The 25,716-nt window shown below is 42.6% G+C and overlaps 4 protein-coding genes across 4 annotated transcripts; all 4 read right to left on the reverse strand.

The window, feature by feature from the left end:
* Positions 1-42: 42 nt before the first annotated feature.
* On the reverse strand, positions 43-5,498 carry fblim1 (filamin binding LIM protein 1). Its single transcript, XM_041949506.1, has 8 exons — positions 5,377-5,498; positions 4,634-5,003; positions 3,275-3,432; positions 2,458-2,551; positions 2,182-2,351; positions 1,484-1,662; positions 1,119-1,239; positions 43-1,025 (listed from the first exon to the last, which is right to left on the reverse strand). Exons 2-8 carry the CDS (start codon positions 4,977-4,979, stop codon positions 915-917), a joined length of 1,179 nt encoding a protein of 392 aa, XP_041805440.1. The 5' UTR covers positions 4,980-5,003; positions 5,377-5,498; the 3' UTR covers positions 43-914.
* A 2,666-nt stretch (positions 5,499-8,164) lies between these two features.
* Positions 8,165-10,052, reverse strand: LOC121612616 (transmembrane protein 82-like). The gene is made up of 6 exons (XM_041945632.1): positions 9,971-10,052; positions 9,778-9,850; positions 9,492-9,684; positions 8,946-9,363; positions 8,386-8,570; positions 8,165-8,242 (listed from the first exon to the last, which is right to left on the reverse strand). Exons 1-6 carry the CDS (start codon positions 10,050-10,052, stop codon positions 8,165-8,167), a joined length of 1,029 nt encoding a protein of 342 aa, XP_041801566.1.
* Positions 10,053-10,473: 421 nt separating this feature from the next.
* Positions 10,474-16,869, reverse strand: slc25a34 (solute carrier family 25 member 34). Its single transcript, XM_041949543.1, has 6 exons — positions 16,827-16,869; positions 15,572-16,355; positions 13,183-13,248; positions 12,080-12,232; positions 11,830-11,964; positions 10,474-11,685 (listed from the first exon to the last, which is right to left on the reverse strand). Exons 2-6 carry the CDS (start codon positions 16,070-16,072, stop codon positions 11,497-11,499), a joined length of 1,044 nt encoding a protein of 347 aa, XP_041805477.1. The 5' UTR covers positions 16,073-16,355; positions 16,827-16,869; the 3' UTR covers positions 10,474-11,496.
* A 1,523-nt stretch (positions 16,870-18,392) lies between these two features.
* fbxo42 (F-box protein 42) lies at positions 18,393-25,087 on the reverse strand. Its single transcript, XM_041949374.1, has 10 exons — positions 24,958-25,087; positions 23,669-23,948; positions 23,341-23,457; positions 22,312-22,446; positions 21,557-21,710; positions 21,311-21,421; positions 20,660-20,756; positions 20,392-20,448; positions 20,165-20,281; positions 18,393-20,058 (listed from the first exon to the last, which is right to left on the reverse strand). Exons 2-10 carry the CDS (start codon positions 23,940-23,942, stop codon positions 18,973-18,975), a joined length of 2,148 nt encoding a protein of 715 aa, XP_041805308.1. The 5' UTR covers positions 23,943-23,948; positions 24,958-25,087; the 3' UTR covers positions 18,393-18,972.
* Between the last annotated feature and the right edge of the window lie 629 nt (positions 25,088-25,716).

Here is a 25,716-nt window from a genome sequence, read left to right on the forward strand (position 1 = left end):
AAGTGTGGTGAATAAAAACATAAATGACAAAATTTCTTTTTCTAGAAAATATTTTTATAAATGTTTTCGATACAAAGAAATATGGTTCCACAAACATGTCATTTTGAGATACAGAACATAAATAACAAAATAATACAGCTGGGATCAGAATGAGATTTTAATATTGTAATGTCAAATCAGTGTGAGTAGTTTATTGTTGAGGCAAAAGACAAGATAGGCCCTGTGGGCCAGTGAATATCACTGGACGTAATCACATTCACATAAAAAGCACCTTCAAGTTTTGGTCCATAATAAGTGCTGGGGATGTGTTGTTGTGCTCTGTTCCACTTTATTTTATAAATGTAAATGTAATATAAATCTAATGTCTGTATTCAGTATTGGTTGTTATGTATTTTGCCACAGATGCGAATGAGCAGAGCAAATTTTCCTCCCTTATTTCCTTATTTCCTGTATGTGTAATATAAGAAATGTTGTGTATGTTAGAGCCTGCCTCGAGATAAAATATATTAGTTTACTTTAATATAATTTTATATAGAGTTTTATTTTTTTATATAAAGGGTTAAATAAAGGGTTATTGTGATTAAGAAATAGTTTACTGATTGAGATTTACAAAAATTCAAATCATGTTCTCCGTATGCTTTTGCAAAGTCTGTTGCATAAATATATTTGGTGCATTTTGTAGAGTTTATTGAGTGCAAAATTATCAAGTATAAAAGAAGAATAGGAGCATCTTCAGAAAGCATGATATATTGTAAAAAAAAAAAAATCATTATTGTTCTATTGGAAAAAGATGTGTAATGTTTGTATTCCAGCGTCTTAAAATGCACATGCAAAGTCGCCCTGCCCTCTCTTTGAAGCCGGACTCGTGGCACTTTTCCATCAGTTGCAGTTTATCCCGGGATATAAGGCCAGTGTTAGTGCTGGCCAGAGACCAGGCTCAGATGGCACGATTTGCAAAGCATCTTCCCATCCAAAGGATAGCAGCCGTGCTCATTAGGTTCAGGAGAGAGCTGGATGGCACAAACCTGCAAACAGTATGAAAGACTTATTGACTGCCTGGTGGTGAATTAAGTGTGTCTGTGTGTTTGCACAGTGTTGTTTGCTGAGGAAACGCCTACCTCACATCTGTAGCAGTTCTCATGGTAGGAGCGCCCCAGGCATTCAACATTATAGCTGTCAGTACCGTCTTCTTTTGGAATGATTAGCTGGTTGCACGCGTTGCACTTTGGAGCATACTTCCTTTAACATTTTAGAGGAAACAAAGTATTAGATAAGGCGAGGCGGGTTTATTTGTATTGCACCTTTCAAACAGAGGTAAGGTAACAGGTAAGTTGCTTTGGATGGGGTGAAGACATGCATTGGAACATTCAGTTCATTCACAATAAGTTCTATAAAAGGGAAAATAAAATCAATAAAAATCTCTCCTCTTTGGTGGATTGTGGAAAAGGTGTTTTTCTTGCCATCATTTTTAACTCTCATATACCTGTAATAGTCCTGGAGGCAATAAACTTCTCCAACTTCTCCCTGAGCGAAAGATTGCTCCCCAATTTGCTGTTTACATGTTGCACAGGTGAAACAGGAAAGATGGTATGCTCGCTCCAGTGCACGGATCACGTGATCTGTGATAGCTTCCCCACACGCCCAACAAAGTTCCAGACTGGCCTACGAGACAGAAAGACGTGCTTAACGTTCACAATCTGTATTAAAAGACAATAACCACATTTCCGTTTTTTGAATGGTGTCCCCACTTTCCAAGCAGCCATTGGCTGCCATTCATGTCTGCGTAGAATAAAAATCACCTCACAGACACCTGAAACTTAGTTGAGGTAGGTAATCCATCACAATGAACGTCATTACTACCTCTACCTTTTATACATTAGACTTGAATTTAGTCTCCCATTGCAGCTACGCCATGTGACGATAACATAGCGCTGACACTAAAAACACAATGTTGATGGAGGGATTTCAAGCAAGGTTCAAGGTCTTTGCAAGTTAATATCCATCCTGTAGTAAAAAAAAGGCAAACCAGAGGCTACATGAAAGCTACATGTAAAACACTACAGCAGTCTTTGGAATATCATACATGATTTTAAGTAAATGAGAACGCAAAAAAAATTTTATGGTCCTTTACAAAGATTTGCATTTGATAACATCCTGCAGTGGAGGTTGTATTGATGTTACCTGGTAGCAGTCTTCACAGAGTGGGATCCCTGCCTTGTTGTAGTACTGTTTACCAGCCAGGGGAATGTGACAAGATCTACACTGGAAGCAACCGTCATGGTACGTCCTGTTTAAGGCCTCTATTGCAGGTTCAGAAAGAGCCACGGGTTTCCGACAGAAGCCACACACCTCTGCATAGTACACAAGCATCAAAAGTCAAGGCAGGTTATGATAATCTGCCTACTGTCAAAGTAGAGCTGTTTGAAAGCTGAGGGGTCAGTGTGTAAACAGGGATACCTTTACTCTCCCAGCTCGTGTCTTGGCCATTTTTTTGGATCCCGTGGGATTGTTCATCTTGTTTTAACCCACTAGATGGTGTGCTTGTTTCCACCTTAAGTGTAAACGACATTGTCAGTACAAAACCAAACTTCAAACTGGCATGTTTGATGCTAGAAGGAGAACAGGAAAAGAGTGGCTATATTTGCTTGAGTCACATCAGAATAATGAGTGAGTTAATCTCTTCAAGCCTTCCTAACTCTTAAGGCATTCCCAAGGCTGAAACAGTGTCAGTTTTTGCATTTAACGTCACAATTAAAAATGCAGGAAGGTGGGAAACTATTTTAGGCCTAAAATAACATTTTGCAGAAATAAAAATATGAGCTGCCTGTTATGGAATTGCAGAAATAAGGGATTTGGAGCCATTTTCATTCAATCCCTGATCCAACAAAATGAAAACGCAAACAACACATCTATAAAATACTGGATACATTTTATAAGAACACACTGTAGAATAAGATAAGAAAGGGATCATCTGCCTACTTAAACAGACATCAACAGTTTGGAAAGTGCTCTGTTTCTGAAGGAAAAATGTGAGCAGATCATAAAGTGTTTTTGATGTTTTAGTCATATCTATAACACAGCTGTTTCCCCCCTTTCATAATGTGTTTTGCAGATGATTCTGTACAGCCACCACACAACATAACACAATATCTGTAAAAGTTGTGGAAAGTTGTAACCCTTCGCTGTGGGAAAAACGACTTGAGAAATTTATTGAGGAAAATGTGGATCGAGTGTTTAAAAGAGCAAATGACACTGAAGAGACAATTCTGCATACCTCTCTGTTATAAAGTAGCTGCTGGCCTGGGGTCAGAGGCTGGGAGAGAGGCGTCTGGGCAGGAGGAGGTGGTGGAAGTGCTGATTCTTCAGTGAACGATGTTCCTGGGGGTGAAGGCAGTGCAGCAGGAGGAGGAGGTGGAGGAGGAGGGAGGAGATCTGGTTGCGAGAAAAAGTCACCTTTGGCAATTTACACAGAAAAATAGTATTTTCCCATGATTATTATTTAGTTATCCTAATGTTTAATATGAAATCCAATAAAATTAATACAAATACATGTATACACATGCATATGCACATTTAAAGAAAATAGCCTCCCCAAAAAATTAAAAACTAGCAAATTAGTAAATTAAAAAGACAAATAAAAAAAGAGAAAAAATACATATATGATAACATAATATTAATAATGTTAATGAAAAATAAAATAAGGGGAGAAACTGCAGGATCAGGATGTGTTTTGATCCTCATATATTGTTAAACTAAAGCGTCAGCTTTTCAGCACGTTCCTTAAAAAAGGAAGTCAAATGCGATCAAATGCAGCAACTGTTCCTCCCTGATTATTCTTTATCGTTTCCATCCTGATGCCATGCAACACATCCTGAATCCGTGCAGTAAGTATGGGAGGAGGGGTACGGGTTTTCACACTCTTAGTAGCAGTCTTCACACTCTTATAACAGTGTCAGACTCACAATGGATGGGTTAGAATTATAGAGCAATTGATGCAGCAGAACCAGAGATTTTTTTCCATTTGTTCTTCTTCTTTGTGAAAACCTGGTGCTTACATTACCCACAATGCAACTGGACCGCCAATGTGTTGTGCTAGTAGCGGCTGATGTAGCTTTGAGACACTAGCCTTAGTCAGAGATGAGGAGCAGACTACAGAGGTAGGGTCAGCTCACTCCTATCTAACGCCATGCCCCCAGATTTTCTTCTTTTACAACCTTGTAGTCTTCAGACCCAACAGACACGGACTCAAGTGACATCACTTGAGGAAATTTCTCAGACTTCACACAGCTCCCTCTGGGGCTGCAAAAGGCTTTGTTCACATAGCTGTAGTGCTCCCCAAGACACTTTGATGTGTGAAATCAGTGGAGTTCCCCTTTTAAACAATAGCAGACATCTTGTAATAAAGGCCAGGATGGCATTAAAATTTAATTTGTATCTGGGGAGGACCCTGAACAGAGCAGTGACTTATTGTTTGGGGTATCTCACCACCTGAAGAAGTGATTCAAACGCCATGGACAGGTCCAAAACACATGATAAAGGTCAGCCAGGCCTTGATGGTATCAGTTACATGCAGGGTTAATTTCTGAATAAATTTCAGGTAATCTAAGTTTTGTCTTGATGTTGTCATGAATACCTGCAGCACCTCTGTCGTCTTCTTGCAACCTTCCTCTGCTGGGTACAGGCTGGGCAGGTATTGGGCTCTGAGGGTCTGAAGCCCGGACAGAGGCCCCGGCGTGAACACGGCCTTTGCTGTCTCTGCTGCCATAAGCCTCGGCCTGTGAGTGGTCCTCTTTCTTAAGTCTGAGGGAGGGGATGTTGTCACTCGGGCTGACTCGCACAGCTGTGTGCTGCTTGTCTCTTGCCGGGGCACTGTGGGCCTGGAGGGCGGGCTGCTGCTGTGTCACTGTGGCTCGGTGAGGAGACGCCAGAGTGATGAAGAAAGAGGACACCATCCTTTTTTGTGGAGCTGCTGATGCCATGGCTGTATAAAACCCACATACAGCCTGACAGGAGGACAGAAAAATCATTATGTAGACTCATGACAGCTCGCAACATTTCATATTAGTCATAGAACAGAAACACAGAATCAAGAAGTCAACATCATATTTGATCTTTTTAAAAAACAGAGAGAGAGTAAGAATAAAACAGGCCAATAATGAACATAACATTAGATCCCTATCAGTAATATTTAATCTGTGTGTGTACGCCCTCTCAGTCAACTTTGTGGCAGCCCTCACTCTCACTTTGGAGAGGTAACTTCACACACTCACAGCTCTCATTATCCATAATGAATGGTTTTAGAGGCAGAAAGCACAAATTTGAATCATCTGTTTCCTTTAAACCCACTCACTCAGGCTGTGAGCTGCCATTACATACCTAAGAGGAACTGTGGTTTGAAGACAGCTCTGCCTTTTCTTCTTTCTCCTTCCCTGTTCTGTATCTCAAAACTTCTGGTTTGTTTTCCCTCCTATGAGCTGCCACTGAGAGAAGACTTCACTCTGGTGAAGAGGGCGACTATCAGCACAAGGCCACTCCTTTTCCTTCTGTACCTCCCTCCCCAACTCTCTCGTCCGCCGACCCCTCCTCCTTCTCTGGCTGAATGACAATACCACCTCCCTCCCGACCGTAAAAGGTGAACAGTTAATCTCAGGCGAAGTGCAGTAAAAAACATGACACATTCACCCACTATGAAAACTCGCCGCGCACACACACACACACACACTGGCCTGCCTGCATGTAGACACAAAGAAAGGCATGCAACTGTTGGACAATCTAATCAAAAGCACACAGTCAGACTTTTCACAAATGCAATATACAGTATCATAAATATCTCATAAGGTTTTTGCCCTTAGATAGACAGAGACGCAGCCACCTCCCACTTCTTTATCTTTTTGCCTGCCAGCAGGATGTGACTGTACCTGCCTTTTCCAGCAACTCTCTATCTTATACTGTCCTCTTTCTCTCCCCTGTGCAGCTCTGCCTTATTGTTCTGTCAGCTTTATTTTCCCTACCTCCCTCATTGAGTCTGCGTCCTTTTTTCTTCTCCCTCTTTCCTTCTTCCCTTCCCCCACTACATTATATCACTTTAGCCCCGACTCACTATCAGTGTCACAAGGCATTGCCTCCATTTGTGCCTCACCGACGTCTGATAACGTGCGGGGGACTTCATTGGACCTGATGGAGCCTTTGTGCTGAAAGCGACTGTGAAGGAGCAGCAGCATTACAGAGCAATGAATCAGGGCATTGTGCAAGAGGAGATATTGGTGTTATTAGGGGGGGGTTGCAACAGTGAGTGATGTCTGAGAGAGCCATGAAAAAGCTGCTTTGTTGTGTTTGCTGCTCTCCACCAGAGTGAGTCTAAGCAGTATCAGGTCTGCCGATCAGCAAAAATATTGTGGTTAGTCTCCGGAGCCAAACCTTGAGAGGTCCACTCCCCTCCTAAGAGTCAAGAGGGTGGATGGAGCGAGAAACTAAACGTTGGATAAAACTTTCCTGATCGATGTGGGTCAGCGGGAAAGAAGAGTGAGGCAGGAATGTGTGAGAGAGGGTGAACAGGAGACGGAGATGAGGAGAGTGATGGGGGTCTCTGTTGTTCCAGCTCTGTGGAAAGGAATGCTGCGGTGATGTCACGCTTGCAGGAGGGAGCATGCCTACTGATGACACAATCCCCAGACCTCCACGCTCCACCCCCTCAACAGCCAAAATCCTCATTAAACCTTCTGAACCTCCTCACTGTTTCTGCGGCATGACTTTTCAATTTACTCACCAGCATCACAGTATCATTTTTGGTTTTTGCTGTAATCCACAATTTGGGTGAGCAGGGCAACAATGGGTGGGAATGAAGGGAAATGAAGGGAAAGGAACAGGAAGGAACACACCAGATAGGAAAAACAGTGACAATTACGTGTTCACAAATACGGCTGATGTTGACTTCCGAACTCTAAACATCTGCAGGGGTTGGAAAACTTTACTTCCCAGGGAGAAATACTGTTATTTTAACCAAATGTTCCTCAGATCGGAGTTAAAGTACTCCAGCAGTAAAGTTGGGGGGGATTGTGAGTGACAGATAAAAAAATAAGAGTCAAGCTAAAACCACTGGATCCTACATTTCCCATAGTGCAAATGGAAGGTGTCATTCTTTAGACCCCCCTGCCTCCTACATGTCACTTCTTTAAAACCTCACTCATCCATTTTGTAATAGAGGCTTTCTGTGCAAAAATTCTAAGTCTCATGCGTGGTCAAGATGAGATTACCCTGATGACATCACTATGACCTCATTTGAGTTGTTTTTTCAGACTTTACAAAGCTGCCTCATCAGTCACAGAATCATTTCTAATTTTATAATTCTCGATAATCCATCTGTTTTCACAGGCTGAGTGATGCTTCTCGCAACGAGTGAACTGATGGTCTTATGTAGAATTGCTGTGTGTGTTGCTTTAATTGGTGACACATGGTCACCTTCAGTGGACCATGGATGGCAATGTGGCATCCCGATGATTCCCATCTTGAAATGCACACACCCTCCTGACCAGTCCCGCTGCTATTCATTAATGCTTTTTCAAGTATTATTCATAAAGGAAGCATTTCTGGACAGCTGTGTAGAATATCTGATCTACTGAAGCTAAAGTAGAATTCATGTCTACAAAGTGCATCAAAAAGCTTCTGAAGGGCAGCAAGGACTGCTTGTAATTAGATACCTTCCTGACCACATTGGTCTGGGACTATTTATATTTTAAAATGCATTTTTTTAAACAACAATTCATCCTCTGCTGGTGGAAGTCTAATCTGTTGACACTGTGTTGCTTTCATTAGCTTTCTGCTCACCTCTATTCCACTCCATGACTTAGTAAGTGAATTACTTGGGCTTGGTATAATTATGCTACCTTACTATCAGCTTGACAATCCATTTTCATGTATTTGGTTTCCATTACATGAAGCATTCAAACAGTGCAAAATTATAGCATGGTAATGGCAAACAATAATCAGGTTTGCCTGATGCAGCTGCGCAACGATTCGCAATTACAAACTCCTCGTTCTTTCCCTCTGTTTAAAACACGACTCAATAACAGCAAGTACACAAAAATCCCTTTATTATTTTACCATTGATATTGAGTATTAGCACATCTTGTCATTGGAGTGTTTGAGGTAGATTTCAGGGACACCATCAGCTGTCATCTGATGATGTTTTCCATGTGCGTTCCCTTGTTTTGTGACTGGGTATGTTAAAGCTTGTGTCCTCCTCCTAAAAAAAGCATGACATTCAATGTTATCCGTCATTTTCAAACTTCTCAACATTACTAAAAAGTTACAGGTATATACTAGATATAGCAACAGTCGGGTTGTAGAGGCGATTGTGCAAAAAAGGGAAAGATGATTCAAACAGACCATAAGCTCAGCTTGCAGCAGGTCCTGAGAGGGCAGCAGGCAGACTGCTTCACCCAAGAAAGTGATGAGAACTTGGAGGACATCGGACCAGTCACCCACAGTCAGCATGAGCACCAGTAAGGCTCCCAGTCGCAGCACTGCAGTGTGCAACAGGGCCTCTGTTCCAGTCTGCCGATTCTGATGCTCTGTGCAAAATGAAAGAAAAGGTTACGCAATAACACAAATTGCTGATTATTGCTCCGTTTATGTGTGCTACTTCCAGGTACTTCACTTACAGTATGGCCTGCCTTTTAGTTATTAGCATCAACAATAACATTATAGTTTTTATATTCAGTGGTTCAGTGGGCTCCTGAGCTACACTAATGGGCTCTTGGAACTATGCTGCTTTTCTTTTTGTTTTTTCATTTGTTGTCTGTTGTGACTGGACTGACGTGTGCCTCTTTGTTATTTGTCACTGTGCATGAGTGACCAAACCAGTTTCTAATCTACAACTTTTTCTTTCTCCAGAAGTCTTCCTAAAGGCCCATTTTAATTCCCCAAAAAGCCGCCCTGACAGTCACCTTGCATATAGACCAACAGCATAGTGTAGCAGAGTGCCAATGGAGTCCAAAACTTGAGAGCATCCTTCTGGGACAGGAAATGGTCATAAACCGTAGTGGTGGCAGCCACAGATGCTATAGCAAAGGCCAAGACAACCGCTCTTTGTAGTGAAGCCAGCATGCCGTGTCCGGAGGTCAGGAGGCTAATGCACTTCCCACAGTAACGCTCTGTGCTATGTAGCGGGTAGAGTCTGGCCACATGGCTCCACAGACTGTGGCCGACACTTGCCAGTGCCCAGCTGAGAGCAGCTGCCAGAAACAAGCTGAGGGAGCTGTGTGGAGCCCCCTGATGGAGGAAGACCAGAGTACAGATGAGGCTGCAACCCAGGGAGAACTGGCTCTGGATGAGGAGCAGGTCTGGGCCTCTGCCACTGGCATCCTAGACACAGGAGCGTGGATGCAAATAGATCAGATCAGTGTATGTTTAACACAGGAACAAACACAGACAGCAACAATCTTAAATCAACGTGTTATCAGCTGCTCTGTTCATGTGTTTGAGGAACTCACCAGTCCTGCTGATGCCCAGGCTGAAACAGCTCTGAGAGAAAACTCCAGCACTATCAGAGAGGAAACCCTCGAGCCCACCAGGGACAGGAGAACCACCAGGGACCAGAACTGGACAACTATTTTCCAGTTCCCTCTCAGAGGACTGACAGTAGAGGATGACCTCGGTTTGCTTTCAGTTTCAGATTCAGAATCACTGTGAGGAGGGAAAATTAGACAATGAAGACACTGCACATTCAAAACCACATATGTGTTAAATAGCATCTTCCTTTTTACAGAATAAACTCACCTGCATGTTTGAATGAAGTGGTAAACTCTCAGCAAATTGCACAGAACTGATATTCCACATGCACCCACCAGACCTAAAAAAATGAATACACCACAACCAAAACAAAGTTAAAAAAAAAAAAAAATACCGTACACTGAGGTTCTGAGAATTTAGCTTTTTTTATTGCCATGAAGAAGAAAAACAGTCAACTCACCTTGAAAAAAACTGTTTAGTGGGTTTGAATTAAAAGGCGTCCATTCAGGAGTTCCCAGGAACCAGGAGAAGGGGAGAAACATTTTTGTTTTCCTCAACTCGACAAGGACCCTATGATCTCTCACTCATACTGCTTCAGTCCAAGAGCCTCATCAGAAACTAATGCTGAATTCCTGTGAGACAAACCATCACGTTGCCTTTATTTCTTCCTGCTGACGAGGTCCGAGTGAGCCCAAAGCTTTCAGCTCCAAAGGTCAAATGTGATTTGAGTGCGTTTGTCAGTTTAATCATTTCCTGATGAAAGAGGCTGAAAGTCCTCTCAAAAAGATGATTAGTCTCACAGAGCTCACTGGGTCAAAGTAAAATCACACTTTGCATGAAATGCATCTTGGTTATCACGTATTTCAAAGATACAACACTTGTGTTCAAGAGGAAACAAAAACAAACATATTTAACACATTTCTTACAAAAAATCTTTATTATTATTATTAATATTAACTGCTGTTCAAAGGCTTGACATACCCGTAAATAAAAAGCTCAAATCAAATGGCAGTCTTGGCTTTGGGTATGAGTGGGTCAGGAAACAACAACATTGCCGTCTGATGTCTGTCTCTGATGTCTTTCTTTACATATAACAGACAAGGCCACTGGAGTGAAATATTAACTGCAACAAATTCCAAACATGGAATACAGAGCTTATATCTTAAATATCCAGACCCGTTCTTCAGGTCATCGGCACTCCACTGATGTGCTTGCAAGCCACATGGGTCTCACTTCTTTCATTTCAGCTTTGATGCGAGTGGACATGTGAAAACCAGCGACATTGCTTGTAAATTCACCATTTGAGGTATTAAGGTAAAAACATGATAGCTCATCAGCAATTTCCAAAATCTGAGAAATGTGACAGGAACTCAGGAAATGTTAGACACTGTGCAACATGTGTCCGTCTTTATCAAGTTCTCAAATGCTCATCCATCTTCCTTGCTTCAGTCTCACTTAAAGGAATAGTTCGACATCTTGGGAAATGCGCTTAACTCACTTTCTGGCTGAGACGTTGATGAGAAGCTCAATGTCACTCTGTATGTCTGTACATTAAATGTAAAGCTACAGCCAGCAGCTGTTAGCTTAGCCTAGCACAAAGAGTGGAAACAGGGAAACAGCTAGCCCGGCTCTATCAAATGGTAACAAAACCCGCTTAACATTTTAACACTTAACCAATCAGATAAAAAGTGTTAATCAGTGAGCTTTAGATGTGTTGGTAGGTAGATTGTGTTACACCTCAACAAGGCCAGGCTAGCAGTTTCCCCCTATTTCCAGTCTTTATGCTAAGCTAAGCTAACCAGCTGCTGGCTGTAGCTTCATATTTACCGTACAGGCATGAGAGTGCCATCAATCTTCTCATCTAACTCTCAGCAATAAAGTGAATTATCATTTACCAAAACACTGAAATTTTGCTTTTAATGCAGTGTTTAATTAATAGATGGACCGCTTCAGTTCAGTCAATCACACACAGGCTTTTGGGACGTTTTAGCCCCTTCCCTGACTCCGGTTGTCCTTCACCGTCTGTTGTCTCATCAGATCCCAGAACAGCATGCTGAGCACTGTGTGTGGGGCCAAACGCAGGAAGACGGGACCCATGCCTTTATAAAACCCCAGCAGGCCCTCAGCTTGGCACACCTTCAGCATACAGTCTGAAAATCCATGGTACAGACGCCCCTGCAAGGCAGACAAAGACAACAATAAGTCTCCAGAGCTTCGTCTTTGAGCGCATTTAGCTGGAGTATTTGATCTTACAACAGTCTCTTGTGCCATTACTGAGTGCAAGAACAAATTTGATGAAAAGACGTCACTTGGACTCACCCGATGAGACTCATCCACCGGCTGGTTGTAGAGACGTGTACTGATGACGTCAAACGGTGTCATGGTGACTGCCACGGCGACTCCGCTCATCATGGCAGCTATCAACGCCGTGAGCCAGCTGTTTGGACTAAACCACTGCGAGGAAAGGCAGAAATTGATTATTAACAGAGGTTTGACTTTTGGCTGACAGGGTGGCGGCAGCTGTTCAGTTACATGCGGTGTCAAAATGTCAGCTCTTTCTCACATGTACCTGGGAATGTGACACCCAGTCCTTGGCCGAGGTGAAGGTTGCCAGCTGAGCAGCTGATCCAACCATGACGCGGGGCACGGCCCCGTTCACGCCCCTCCAAAGGCCAATTAAACCCTCTCGTCTATAGATGGTAACAAAGGCATCAGACACTCCCTGAAACGGAAGAAGACAAAGTTGTGTGTTGGAAGTGGCAGATAACAGCAACTTATGATTGACTCTGTGTGTCTGACATGTAGTGGTAGTACATACTGATAAGGTGTTTCCTCCTTTTTAGGAGGAATTCTCTGATTTATGCACATAACTTGAGGCATATCAGGCCAAAGTAGTCTGCATATAACAGAATTCTGCATATAACATGCACCGATGGCACTGAGACCACTGAGTGTCATAATGAACGCAGTATTTCTGTTTTTGTATCCACAAAAGTCGTATTGTGTAAATGTTGACAGCCTGTGAGGGTGACTGAATACAAGTAGCTGCCCTGACTCTTACATAACGCAGCACACACATGGTATCAGCACAAAGACCAAAACACAGCATCTATCAGTGGTGGGATGTAACTAAGTACATTTACTCAAGTACAAATATTTCAAAATTGTTCAAAGCCAGTAGAGAGGTGAGTGAGCTGTCAATCAAGCACGATTTAAACACACATACAGTCCTGAGAAGAGAGTTCATTTGCAAGGAACATGGAAACAGGAAATTAAATCATTTGCAAAACAAACCTTCACGTCTAATTAGGCAATAAAAGTGAAATCACCTGTGTGGGTGGACTTGGATGGAGATTTTGCATAGAAAACATATGATCACTGTATAAAATATGATGCTTTATTATGATAAAACTACCAAATAGTATGATAAGTAGAGTTTGCTCTGCCCAGAAGCTATAGCTTTAAACAATGTTCCCATTTTAATATATAAGTAGTGACAAATCAGTAATATATAAAATCTCTGCATAACAAGGGCTTTTCTATTTTACTACTAGACGTGTACTTTGAATTTTGAATGAGTGACTTACATTGGAGTATGTTTACACTAAACTACGAAATAATTAAAAATATAACAACTTCTAGTGTATTTGTGTCTTATTTTGTCCATCTTACCAGGTGGTTATGCTGGTGGCCCACTGCTATGGTTTCCACAGTTTGAGCCTGCAGATGAGTCTTCACCTAAGAAGAAAATGCAGCACACAAGCTTTAATGACATTCAGACTGTATTAGATATTGTGCCAAAAAAAAAAATCAAGCAATGACACAAACAGACTTGTCACAGAGTTGAATCATGTCTGAGTGAGACGCCAGGATGAGTGATGTAGCAATTACAGGTAACTGACGGTCACCAGGTATGAGTTTCACAACACACGCAGGAACACTGAATACCTCAGTGATTCATTTGCAGCAAACCTGAATGATCAAACTGCTGCAGCAGCTCCAGCACAAAGCAAAGACGCCTCTCTACTCAACCTCATGCAGCGTGTCAATAAATATAACCTTCACCTGTCCTTCATTCACTGCCAACAGCCACAAGATTCTGAATATTTTTGGCAGCAGTGGGTAGGCTGAAGCAAAGCACCGGGTATATTTATAAGCAATGTTGTCTTTCCATGACGGCGTAAAAGATGGTTAGATGGTTTTAAATGTATTGACTGACAGTCGAGCCAGAAAAAAAACGACATGGCTCCTGTGGTGTATACGGGGACGTGCAGAGGACGTTCATGAACTGTGCTGTAAATCAAGAGGAGACTGTGACATTAAGGACTGGTGTGAATGTCAAAACGTGTTAGAAAAATAAACATTTATGTGAGCTTTAAGTCTCGTCTGGTTTTATGGGAGCATATTAAATGTGTACCTATTTGACAAACACAGCCGGGTGGGACCCGCATGTGGACAGATGGGTAATGAAAAGATGAATGACTCATCCATCTGGACAGGATGTAGAGTGTTTAAATCAGCTTCACATTGTTTTATCTTGCATTCTTAGATATAGTCAAATAAGATGTGACCTGTGGCTAACCTGAGTCAAACGGACACACACGTACTGGGTAAAAATACATTCAGGACATCTGAGACGCCTTTGAAACTGAGCCGGTGTGTTTCCACGTCTCTGTGTGTGATGATGTACGATGCTGCTGTTCAGGCCAAGCGCCGACGGTTTGCAAAGTCAGGTTTGGATCTGAGTTTTTCACTTTAATTCCTTTATTTCTTCTTTTGTTTCCACTTTAGCGGAAGTGCGACAACCCTTATTTATTTCAACCAGTCAGGAAGCTGCTGTTGTGCTCCATCTGTTTCCCTTTTAACTCCCTGTAGTGACTTCAATTTTAATAGGTTAAAAAAAAGTTCTTGTTAAAAGGAAAGATTCACATAATTTATTCTACATTCTATCTTCAGACCAACACCCACATGCCCATCTGCATACTGAAAGAATTGTCACTGGTTTTCCCTTTCACTTCCAAAACAGACATTCAGCAATTACTTTCCATAACTTCCAGTATTTTTAGGACAGAATTCCCTTTTGTGTTATTATCTATCTATCTATCTATCTATCTATCTATCTATCTATCTATCTATCTATCTATCTATCTATTAGCCCTCTGCTGAAGCTCAGTAAGGATGCTTGATTTGACTGACTCAGACAGCTGAAGCCTCATATTAGCTTTGGCTAAACTTTAAAAAGCATTTTACACAGAATGAGGACTGTGCATTTTTGTGAACCGTGTTTGGAAACATCTCTTCCAGCCGGGTATGGACAGGAGGAAAGATTACAGCAACCAACAACTGTTTCAGTGCTCATGGTGAGTGAGCGTGCGCGAGTCAACATGAATCCATCCCTGACTGTAGAAATGTCCTACTGTGCTGTATAAAGTGTAACTGGTATGAATGAACTCTGAACTCCTCTGGCGTTACAGTGAGCTGTGAAGTGCGTAAGCTAACAAATCTGAAGCTGCACAACTGGCTGTCGCTCGTCTGTATTGAAAGCTGACAGAATGTCTGTAATGAAAAGAAAATGAGCCGCCTCGTCTTTCCACGTTAGCTCTCTTGTCTTCTTGTTGCTCACGTCGGTTGTTTCACGTTTGTGTGTGTGAGGCTGAGTGTGTTGAGTGTAACCTAATCAGATGATCCACTCTTAATTGTGAACGAGGCTTCAGTTTCTTACTAAGCACCAACAGACAGATAACACCCAAATTACATCACGGCAGACGTCTCCTACAACATCTGAGGGACATATTTAAAAAAAAAAAAAAGGAGCATAAGACTCTCACTCAACCTAATGCACAATAACATCAGTGTGTCATGAATGACGTTATGTCTTTTGGACAAACCTCTTGGTTATTTACAGTAACTGGACACAATGTAAATGTACCTACAATTGGCTTGCAACACCTACTGATTTAATTAAAACACCTATAGAGCTGACCTATAATGACTGAGTCTAAAAATGATTCAAATTAAACAGCCTGATATGGTAAAAATGTGATGAAAGAAGTCAACTTACCAGGTAGGCAGGAGAGGCGATGAAGGCACCCAGCGCCCCGGCCCCTGCCCCTGACAGCAGACTACCCCCGTGGTACGAGGTGAAACCCAGAGCTTCACAGTACGAGTAGGATCCCAGCCTCACACCGTTCATCACACCCTGGTAGATCAGCCCGACTGAGAGCCCCTTCTGCAGGCCCCGGAGCCCATCCGTGCGTCCCACCACCCAGAGGGCCTGCAGGACTCCGCGGTAGTGTCTCTGGTAGGATCCCCGTGCACGCAGCTCTCCCTGGAGCTGCAGCCGGGTCTTTACTACCTCCAGGGGATTTGTGAACACACAGGCGGCGCAACAGGAAAGAGCACCCAAGGCGAAGTCCAGAGGAGGCCAGACGGCTGGAGGGGGAGGTGAGGGTCCAAAGACGCCACGGGGTACAGCGGACACAGTGGATGCCATCCTGTGGGAAAGTTGGGCACCAAACACAGACTCCTCTGGTGAAGGTTTCAGCAGCCGCGCACTGGACATCCCTGAGAAACGAACTTCAGTTTGTCCCGTTAGTCCTCGTGATGACTTGTCCCCCTTGTCTCAGTTTGTCAGGAAACAGAGAGAATGTATTGTGCTCAGTGCAGAACAGTGAAGTCAGAAACAAATGCTATCAGCTGCTGTGACAGCTCATTTAATATCTGTTTGCCATGTTTCTCCTATGACAGTGAACGTGACGCTGCGGGTCAATGCGCCCCTTTGGTGTCCTTCTGTCCTGACCTTCGCTAGCTTCCTTGCCTGTCAGGCTGTTCAATGGAGGCACCATCTGCAACAGAATACTCATGGTGAAGTCGTGAACTGTGAGGTTCAGGTGTGTTTGAGCCTGACATATCAGGAGAGAGAACATGTGCATCAAGAGAAAGACTGAGGGGACTCAGATTTTAGCTCCTCACATGACAGGCATGTTTTAAAAGCCTGACAGAGAGTATTTAACTCTCTGAGCTCACAGCATGAAATTCAACATACACTAAAATGCAAAAAAAAAAAAAAAAAAACAGAAAAAAAACAGAAAAAAACGCTGAATTCAACATTAAATCAAACCTTAAAGGATGCATCTTTCAGAGCAGACCTGACATGAACTAGCCCCACACCACTCCACTTAAATTCATTCAAACAAACACACAGCTGCACAGTCAAGCACAGTACATGTACCAGAGGCATGCACACTCCTCTCACGTGCTTTTTGAAACGTTATTTAAATATTTCTTGTATTTGGTTACTTCCCTCAGAAACTCACAGTGTTTAGTGCTCCAGTGCAGCTCCATTCTTTCTCTCTCCCCCATCATTGTAAACATGTGCCCTCAGCACATTCATTGTCAAAGTCTCCTCCCACTGCTTCGGGTCAGAGCCAATACCGTTTCAGTCCAGTCTGCCACATCATCATACCCCTGAGTCTGCACCAATCAAATGGCTCCGCTGGAAACTGCCCCTGGCCTGGTCCTATAGGAGCTCTCTGGGTAAAAGGTTATTGTTGGTCAAAGTGGGGGGAGGTGGGGTGCGGTGTCTGAGGGGAAGGAGAGCAAGGGTCCAAACGCTGACTTAAATAAGTGACTGAAACAAACCACCAAACAAATCTGTGCTGTTTTACTTTTGCATCATTTAACTGAATTAAAACAGCTCTTATACGAGTGATTGTTTTAGACATTTGAGCTTAAAAAATAATTTAGTAAAAAGCTACAATCTGTTAAAATTCAATTAATTCTCATCAGCATTTCTTGTGACATGTGTTGGCTATAAATTACATTTGGAACAAACGACGCTCCTTGCAGACGTGTCCTTTTTGTGTTGCATGTGACACAGCCACGAGAGGGCGCTCTTCTACAGCGCTATAAAGCGCAGGCACTCCAAACACCATCAAATATGACCTCGGCGGCCTCTGATGGAATAAATCCAGTGCAACTAGTAAGAGTTTAGACAGGCGCGGACAAAAACGACATCGCAACGAGACCAAAAAGTGGCTATCCAGTAGCTTTCGATGGTTTCACATGATCTTCTTGAGCAGATGGAGTTTTCCCAGTTATCGATTGTAGATATTACATTTTCCAATTTGTTGAGCAATTTAAAGACTTTTTTATGGAAACAAATAAGGGCCACAGAAATTTGAATCTTACAATAATATAAACTGAACACGTAATATTTAATGTTAGAACATGTGTAATTTACAGTATTGAAAATTGTAACTTTGAAAACCATCAGTCTGAATTCACATGGTTTGAATGTCCCTTTCAACATTTTAGGGTTAAGTCTGGCTATATCCAATTGCAAATATTGTTATGTTTTATTTTTGTTTGTTGTCACATATTCAGACAGAAAACTCAAGTTACTCAAAAAAAAAATCGTTCATATCATATGGGATGGATGGTGACGCGGAAAAGATTCTCATGTTAACGGCTTGCTAATGTTCACATCATTGAGACAATTGTATGATTACAGTTGGTCGGGTGGGGATTAAATACTGTGCACTGACAATATAACAATATGTCAATTAAACTAAAATTTTAGATCCAAAAAATGACTCAGTTCCAGCAACTTGAATAGAGTTCTTTGAATATTGGACACTTGTAATTTCCTGTCTGAATTTATGACAACAAACCAGGAAACTTAAAAGTCATGTTTTCTTAACTGCAAGACTTACAATTAGTTACTGAAAATGTCAGATGGGGCTTGCAACCAAACCAATTCAGAGACAGTTTTCAAAGTAAAATATTCTAATGCTATAAATTCAACTGCATTTTAAGAGTAGCATGAAGTATTGAGTTGTGATTAAATCTCACATCATACTGTTCTCAGACATGGAGGCCTTTATTGTTGAACTATGTTTATAGTACAGTGCCACATCTCTCACCCACCATGGCCCCCCGACACATTATTCAACAACTTTTAACCACCACCGTGCACACACACCCACATACATACATAAACACACACACACTATTTTCAATGTAAACATTGCAGGCTTAAAGACTGATACAAAAAGCAAGTTCCCCTCCCCAGAGTTCCCTTCTTTCAAGAGTTCAGAGGAGGGTGACACTGAAAAACAGACATGTTATTGTTTGGTTGATCATCTTTTGGGGAACAACAAAAAATGTTCTGTTCTCTAATCACTGCAGTCTCTCTCACTCACGCACGCACGCACACACACACACACAGAGTCAGGACTCTCATTTAAACAAATGTTTTTATCAAAGTGTAGTTAAAGTGTTTTATTTTGAATGCTTGCAATAGGCAGAAGGGAGAATAGTGAATTTGAAGTGGAACAACAAACAATGATTATGTCCCCCCCCCCCCACAATCCTCTCTGTAGGAAAAAGGCCTTGTGTGTCAATTCCCTTGTGTGGTCACAGGGTGGAGCATCTGTCTTCCCAATCCCGCCTGGAGCTGCATTACCTTTTAGCACGTACAAAGTACAAGGCGTTGGTTTTAGGGTAGTACTTCACATTCTGTTTTTTGTCCATGAGGCCCCCAAAAATGATGAGCTCTCCCCTTCCCTGTACCACTGTATGAAGGCTGGTCTCAGGCGGCCCTGTAACCGCAGCGGGAGTCCCATTCCCATAAACTCTCCAGGACACCACCCCAGCAGATTTGGCCCGGGACACATCCAACACGTACATCTGCATGGGCTTGCAGTTGAGCGACTGGTAGAGAGGTTTCCCTACGTTCAGGCTCTGAGGTGGGTGATGGCCAAGACGCCGTGCAATAGGAGGGATAGCATGTCCATCAGCTCCAGCAGCCTGTGGAGGGCTGGAGGATGATGACGGAGGGGTTCCGGGAGGACCTGCTCCTACTCCTCCTCCTCCTCCTCCTCCACCTCCACCAAGACTTCCACCTCCAGGAGAAGCCCCCTGTGTCTGGAGAGAGGACGATGACGATGAAGACGGTAAAGACGAGGAAGATTTGTTTTTCACTGCTTCCAGACCTCGTCGTAAGGCAGCGGGGGACACTGCTCCTGGGGGAGTGCGTGGGGAGCCTGCAGGAGGTGTATGCAGGCCGTTAGTGCTGGGCACCTCAGGGTGGTGAGCAGCAGAAGGGGGAGACTCCCAGTCATAGTCTGTGGAGGCAGGCAGGTGAGGGCGAGAAGGAGGAGATGCAGCCTGGGCTGGGCTGGTCCGGGGTGAAGGGGAGGATCCATTTAATAACGGGGGAAGTGGAGGAAGAGGCGGGCTGTCTGGGCCTTGTGAAGGAGACGGCTGCTGGGATGAGGATGGGCTACCATCTCGGGCACTTCCTCTCGCTGAAGGCCGAGGTCTCAGCGTGCCCCATCGACCATTTACACATGGAGCCTCTTCAACGGCTCCCAGGACAACACCGGCGGCCCCGCTCCGAACGGGAGACTGAGAGCGCAGGGAAGGCGGTTCAGGGCCCAGAGGGGCAGGTGTGGCACTTATGGGGGAGGGCCGAGAATTAAGACTTGGGCTGAGTGGTGCACGTCCAGATGGAGCCTGTGAGAAAACCACCACACACTGGCCCACCTAGAGGTAAATGATGAACAAGAGGAGGAAAAAAGACACATTGGTGATCAGTCTAATGATTACACACATTGATATGCAGAAAAAGACTGACAGCTAAGACACTTACTCTACAAGCTGGGTGACACCACAGCTCTGGGGCCCCGTGGTCCTCGTTTTCCACCTGCAGCTGCTGCCACCTCCACGGTGGTACGTCCATGTGGAGGAGCCAAGCATCTTTAAGGAGCTTTAACACACAAGACAACAGGGTAAGTCAAAATGTACTCACTTATAACAACATGGAGCATTTGCTAGGAGACATAGATATGTTGTTCTCAAGTAACAAGAAAAACTTACTGCGTTAGGGCCGCCACAGCCTCCCAAGATGAGCAATGTCTGATCATCAATCACAATCTAATAGGAAAACAAGTAACAGGTATCACTTAATTTCAGATGGAAAAAGTACACTTGCAATGTGTATGGAGAGGGGAAAAATAAATAACAAACTTATTGTCAGAGGACCTCAAGTAAGACTTGAACTGAAAAAAGAGTAATAATACTATCTAAGACTGTCAGAAAAAAGAATGGATTATTTTGTTTAGATTGAATATTGAAGCTTTCTTACCTGTGATTGGCCCCCTCGCGGGTGGGGTGATGGGCCAGATATGGGTGGTTTGGACCAGGACCACTGCTCCAGATCCAGAACCCAGACTTCATTACTCCTGATCAGAACCATCAGAGGGATCATGGTGAGGTGTTACAGCCAAAGATTTTATTCATCAGTACAACCCAATTAACAAAGTTTGACACATAAAGCAAAATGTGTAAGATTTTATATTAAAATATCATTACATCCATTTCTGTGGTGGAGTGTGGTAAAACACAACCTTGGTGAGGGACTATAATACGCTTTTATGAGAGATGTTGATCAGATTTGTCAAATCAGACACACCCAGGTCATCTATATGTTCATTTACACAGGCTGTGTAACAGCTCTCCAGCTCTACTTTTTTCTGTTTTGTGTGCCTTACTATAGTGATTGTATACTGGGGCTGTAGGTGAGGTGCTGGGGCTTTATAACCTCAGCAAATCATAAGCTCTCAATCACCTGACACCTGAGATGTCAATAACAATTTTACTGTCTATGCACAACGAGGTGTAGCACCTTTACGAACATGACACTCAATGTCTCGCCATCTTTGCTGTATTTTAAAATTTACAGGTTTAATTTATGCAGCTCATTTTGGATAATTAAATATAAAATATACATTCATACATCTGACGTGCTCCTAGTGATCCTCCAAACACCACCATGGTGTTTCCAATTACAGAGGAAGAGTGGCCAGCCATAGGTGGAGGTCCATGTGTTGTTACTATACAGTTCCACCTGAGACAACAGAAGAAAAATGAATCACAAAAAGAGAGAAAAAGATAATGATGGTGAAATGTTCAACTGCACAAAGGACATAGTTGTGACAAACTCACAACTATATCCTACTCCTCCTACTGAAGTCTCTCTTACCAGTTCTTTGAAGGGGAGTAGGTATGGATTTCATCAAAAAATCTTTCTGGTTGGTGGAGTGGATAAGGGCTGGGACGAGTCCATCCCCCAAATAGCACTAGCAGATCTTTGTGCATCACTAGAGTCGCTCCAGCTTTCGGAGATGGATAAGAGCCTGTAAAGAAAAGAGCAAAGATATGCCTCAAATTTGAGCTAAATTAGCATGATGTTGTATGTGTAAATCATTAACCCAGTTTATATATACACGGAGAAGAACTATCACTTTTAAGCTGACTCCTTCTTAATACCTTCAGTGAAAATGGCTGAACCAAAACGGAAAACATGTCACTACATAACTTTATCCACTTCACATAAATGTTACAAAAAGTGTCTAAAAACACATAAGCGTTAATTTTATGATCTAATAGAACAGATCTCTCAGTAAAACCACTTTAGACAGGCTACATAATCCGTAGCCTGCAATTTCAAAGAGGACACAGTAAGCTCTAAAGTTTACAGCAATAAAATGTAAGTGCACTAGTAAAATCATTTCACTACAATCTCATTTCATCAGTGATTTTTTTTTTATCACCACCTCCTCAAACACTGCATACTCAGCTGCTGCTGCTGAGCATCTGACTACTATATTCACTAATGTGGTTCAGCCTCCCACAGTTCCCCTTACATAAGCCCCATGTGAAGTTACTTTTCTACCAGGGCTGCATATTGTAAAAAGAGCTCTGGTTTCTGTGGGCCCTTACTGTTGATGCTCATACCTGAGGCCAAAGGGCGGATCCACTCCTTGCTGTTGAGGTCAAGTCTCCATAGATCATTGAAGGCAGCGTTGCAGCTACTCTGAGTGCAACCCCCAAACACATACATGGACTGGTTTGAGTCATAATAACATGCACCTGCAACCCCAAAAAGAAAAATTAACCACAACTTTATAGCAACTGCAGCAAACAGTGAGCTTTGAGTGTTTATAGATATACTTTTTGTGTTTGTGTGTGGGTGTGTGTGTGTGTGCACGCCAATAACAGTAAAACCAGTGCCTAGTGTTAGAAAAACAGTAAGTGGAAGACATAACCAAATCATTGTACATAGTTGTTTACAGTTGTAATGAGAGATTATTTCCCGATTTAAAATAGCCATTTTTTAAGATGGCCCAGTTTTCTCCATTAGATGACCTCAAAAATCCACAGTTAAGCTTGTCTAACACTACAATCAAATTACTGCATACATCATTAAAAAGGTGGTTTATTCTAAATTAACGTGAAGTTAAACTTAGAAGTAATTGGCCTTCTATGTCAGTGAATGCAGCTATAGCATTTGACACTGACCATGGTACAATTCAGTATTCAGTGTTTATCACAAACAAATTTGCTTTTAAAGGTAATGTATGTATAAATATATATATATATATATTTCTGATGAAAGTGTAAAGCCGTTGATAAAAGGTTTGCATCATCTTGAAACTGCCAACATGAATATGTGGCGCCTCCATAACAGTAAATCTATTTTAAGTGTTGTTGAAGTCCATCAGACAACAAAATGGACCAAGTGTCTGATGTTGGTCTTTTAATGAATCAGTACATCCTGCACAGTGCAGAAGCCATTTTATCTGCAACACTGAACTCAAAATATGATCCACAGCTAGAACAGCACTTAAACATTTTTGAGATGTTAGATGGATAACCTGAAGTTCTGTATTAATGACTTCTGGGCAGAAGTAGTCTTATTCAACACAGTATATATGACATGCAACTCATTTTGACATGAAGTGTTTTATAGTAGCATATACTGACTGTGTGAGAAGCGCTGAGTGATAGGGGTTCCTGGATATGGGTATGTGCGACTTTCCCACTGGATATTGCCCTCCTGGACAGCTCTCAAGAAACCATGGTAACACTGATAAGCAACACCTAGTTCAGATAAAATATTAGTAAGCAACGGGAACACAAACAAATTAAAGTGAACAATGATGAGACGGTGAACATTATTTTTTAAACTTTCCCTTTTCAGGTGCTCTGTTTTACTGTTCTGCTCTTAGTGTAATGCCCACTCACACCCACTTTAACCAGTCCTCCTCCTGATTTAGTTTTATATAAGACAATGTAAATATGAGAAGCATACCTTTAATGAGGCGATACCACTGCTTACAAACAAGCGCAGCGGTCTTGTGCTCCTGGTATGGTGAGAGAAAGGACAGAATATATTCAAGAACTTCCTCTGGCAACTCCACCATTGTCCTCCCCCCTCCTTTGGCACCACTGTCCATGATCCCTTCTTGTCGGCAGGACCCCATCTTTGCCTCTACTTCCTCTGTTATCCCAGCAGACTCTGCACCATCGTCCTCTGTATCCATGGCAACAAAGCATCCATCCTCATTGTCAGGGGAACGGGACATTGTTGTCTGGTGAGACATGGGGAGACATGCAATTGATGTATGCACTAACGTTCATGAGGTCCAGGAGCATTTTTACCATCAGCTACCATTAGCTTTATTATAACAGCAAATTGGACAGTTTCTCTAGAAGAGCCCTACATTTCACATCTGCCTCATATGTTCTTTAATGGATTTCTGCAGCTCACGTTTAATGAAGATGAAGCCTTAAACAAAATTGGAACAGATTTGGTTCTACCCAAAAACCCGAATGTCACTGCAAAGCTTAAACCATCATAACAATTTTGTGGCATTTAGTTCACAGGAATCATCATCATCACATCCATTGTCTGAAACGGGTGGTGCCCTTTCTTTAGACTGAGCAGCTGGCCCCTCTACATCGCACGTCCGTCTTATATCGGTAGCTACATCTAACTAGCTGTCGTTAGCATCACATAATACATGAAATGTTGGTTGGCTAGTGCTAATTATCACCAAAGCCTATCCACCCAAGAAACTACATGAAACGTGTGATATGTCATACAGCTAAACGAGCACTGGTCACTGCTACACACCACTATTTCACTGGCTGACCGGCGTGTTACATGTTATTGAATTTAACATTTGATCCTCAGAGAACATACGCTAGCACTGGCTAACGCTAGCTAACTGATCAAGAGCATCCAAGCTATCGTTAGCTAACACCTATGTATCTTTCGCTAACGGCATATAGCCATAGATAACGCGTTTTCTTTTAAATACTTCTGCTTGACAGACTCTAAAAACACCACACTTCTTGATTATATTGATGACACGACATCCTCTCAGGACAGCAGTCTCAGCTAGCGTTACACCCTGCTAGCTAGCAAGTTAGCTGACATACTCAGTCTTGTCTATTGATAATCTTTGCCAACGTTAGCTTGAGCAGGCGCTGTGTGCTGTCGCTAGCGTTAGCTCCTCTAATGTCAGATACTTTGCCAGGCTTTCCCCCTCAAATGTTGTCAATTTAACTTCTTAACTGTTGCGGCATTATGAATACCGTTGTTTTAGACGTGGTCTTTTGTGGGCTCTGAGTATGTATCTTTCCTCTCCTTCCCCCCGGTATCAGCTCCGGAGGTTCCTCTGCAGCCTCCAAACAGTCGCCATCTTCCGCTCTGCGAACAGCGTCCTCAGCAGCACAGCGACGCTCTAGCAGCCGCTGACTGTCTGTGGTATCAGGGTGGGTCCGATGTACCAAACACTGCGCCCCCAGCTGTTCTGGGCAAATTAGTTACCTGAGGGAGAAGTTGGAATTACCCCATATAACCGCATTAAAATTCAACAAATTTACATATTACTGTAATTAAATCAATTACAAAGAGCATAGATGTGGGATATTTACCTCATTTTGGTTGATGCAAATTGTAAATTACTGCTGACAATGTAAATGTAGGATTTTATTAAGATTTCATTAACTCCTGTCTATCTCGAAAGAAAGACAGAAAATCTCTAGGTTCTTGGACATTAAGTGATGCCTCTCCAGCTGTTACTCAGACCTAGATTTAAAAAATGAAAAACCACCAGTGTGCATAACTGATATGGTGCAGGAAGACAACATGTCTCATCTCATACATCTCTGCACCCTAGAATGAAATGTCTGTATTTAGTCTACCAGGTTTTGATTTGTTATAGGACAAAACAGCTGACATTTCATACTCCAGTGTTGGCTAGCTAACATCCATAGTTTCTCCGATACTTTTATTCACACATGTGCATGATGTCAAAATCAAAAGCGGCATATGTTTAATGAACCCTGCTC

Source organism: Chelmon rostratus, chromosome 2, assembly GCF_017976325.1.
Source record: "Chelmon rostratus isolate fCheRos1 chromosome 2, fCheRos1.pri, whole genome shotgun sequence".
Classification (NCBI taxonomy): domain Eukaryota; kingdom Metazoa; phylum Chordata; class Actinopteri; order Chaetodontiformes; family Chaetodontidae; genus Chelmon; species Chelmon rostratus.

What these genes read in the sequence shown, in the direction of transcription:
- fblim1 (XM_041949506.1), bottom strand. Translation starts at nt 4,979, where the DNA reads ATGGCATCAGCAGCTCCACAAAAAAGGATGGTGTCCTCTTTCTTCATC. An exon ending in TCTGTGAAGACTGCTACCAG is followed by an intron (nt 1,663 to 2,181) that starts GTAACATCAATA and finishes TCTGTCTCGTAG; the next exon opens with GCCAGTCTGGAACTTTGTTG. An exon ending in AGAACTGCTACAGATGTGAG is followed by an intron (nt 1,026 to 1,118) that starts GTAGGCGTTTCC and finishes TACTGTTTGCAG; the next exon opens with GTTTGTGCCATCCAGCTCTC.
- LOC121612616 (XM_041945632.1), bottom strand. Translation starts at nt 10,052, where the DNA reads ATGTTTCTCCCCTTCTCCTGGTTCCTGGGAACTCCTGAATGGACGCCT. An exon ending in CACTTCATTCAAACATGCAG is followed by an intron (nt 9,685 to 9,777) that starts GTGAGTTTATTC and finishes CCCTCCTCACAG; the next exon opens with TGATTCTGAATCTGAAACTG. An exon ending in CCTGGGCATCAGCAGGACTG is followed by an intron (nt 9,364 to 9,491) that starts GTGAGTTCCTCA and finishes TCCTGTGTCTAG; the next exon opens with GATGCCAGTGGCAGAGGCCC.
- slc25a34 (XM_041949543.1), bottom strand. Translation starts at nt 16,072, where the DNA reads ATGTCCAGTGCGCGGCTGCTGAAACCTTCACCAGAGGAGTCTGTGTTT. An exon ending in GCCACCAGCATAACCACCTG is followed by an intron (nt 12,233 to 13,182) that starts GTAAGATGGACA and finishes CTTCCGTTTCAG; the next exon opens with GGAGTGTCTGATGCCTTTGT. An exon ending in CGGTGGATGAGTCTCATCGG is followed by an intron (nt 11,686 to 11,829) that starts GTGAGTCCAAGT and finishes TCTGCCTTGCAG; the next exon opens with GGGCGTCTGTACCATGGATT.
- fbxo42 (XM_041949374.1), bottom strand. Translation starts at nt 23,942, where the DNA reads ATGTCCCGTTCCCCTGACAATGAGGATGGATGCTTTGTTGCCATGGAT. An exon ending in TACTCCCCTTCAAAGAACTG is followed by an intron (nt 21,422 to 21,556) that starts GTAAGAGAGACT and finishes CTGTTGTCTCAG; the next exon opens with GTGGAACTGTATAGTAACAA. An exon ending in GCTGTGGCGGCCCTAACGCA is followed by an intron (nt 20,282 to 20,391) that starts GTAAGTTTTTCT and finishes TGTGTGTTAAAG; the next exon opens with CTCCTTAAAGATGCTTGGCT.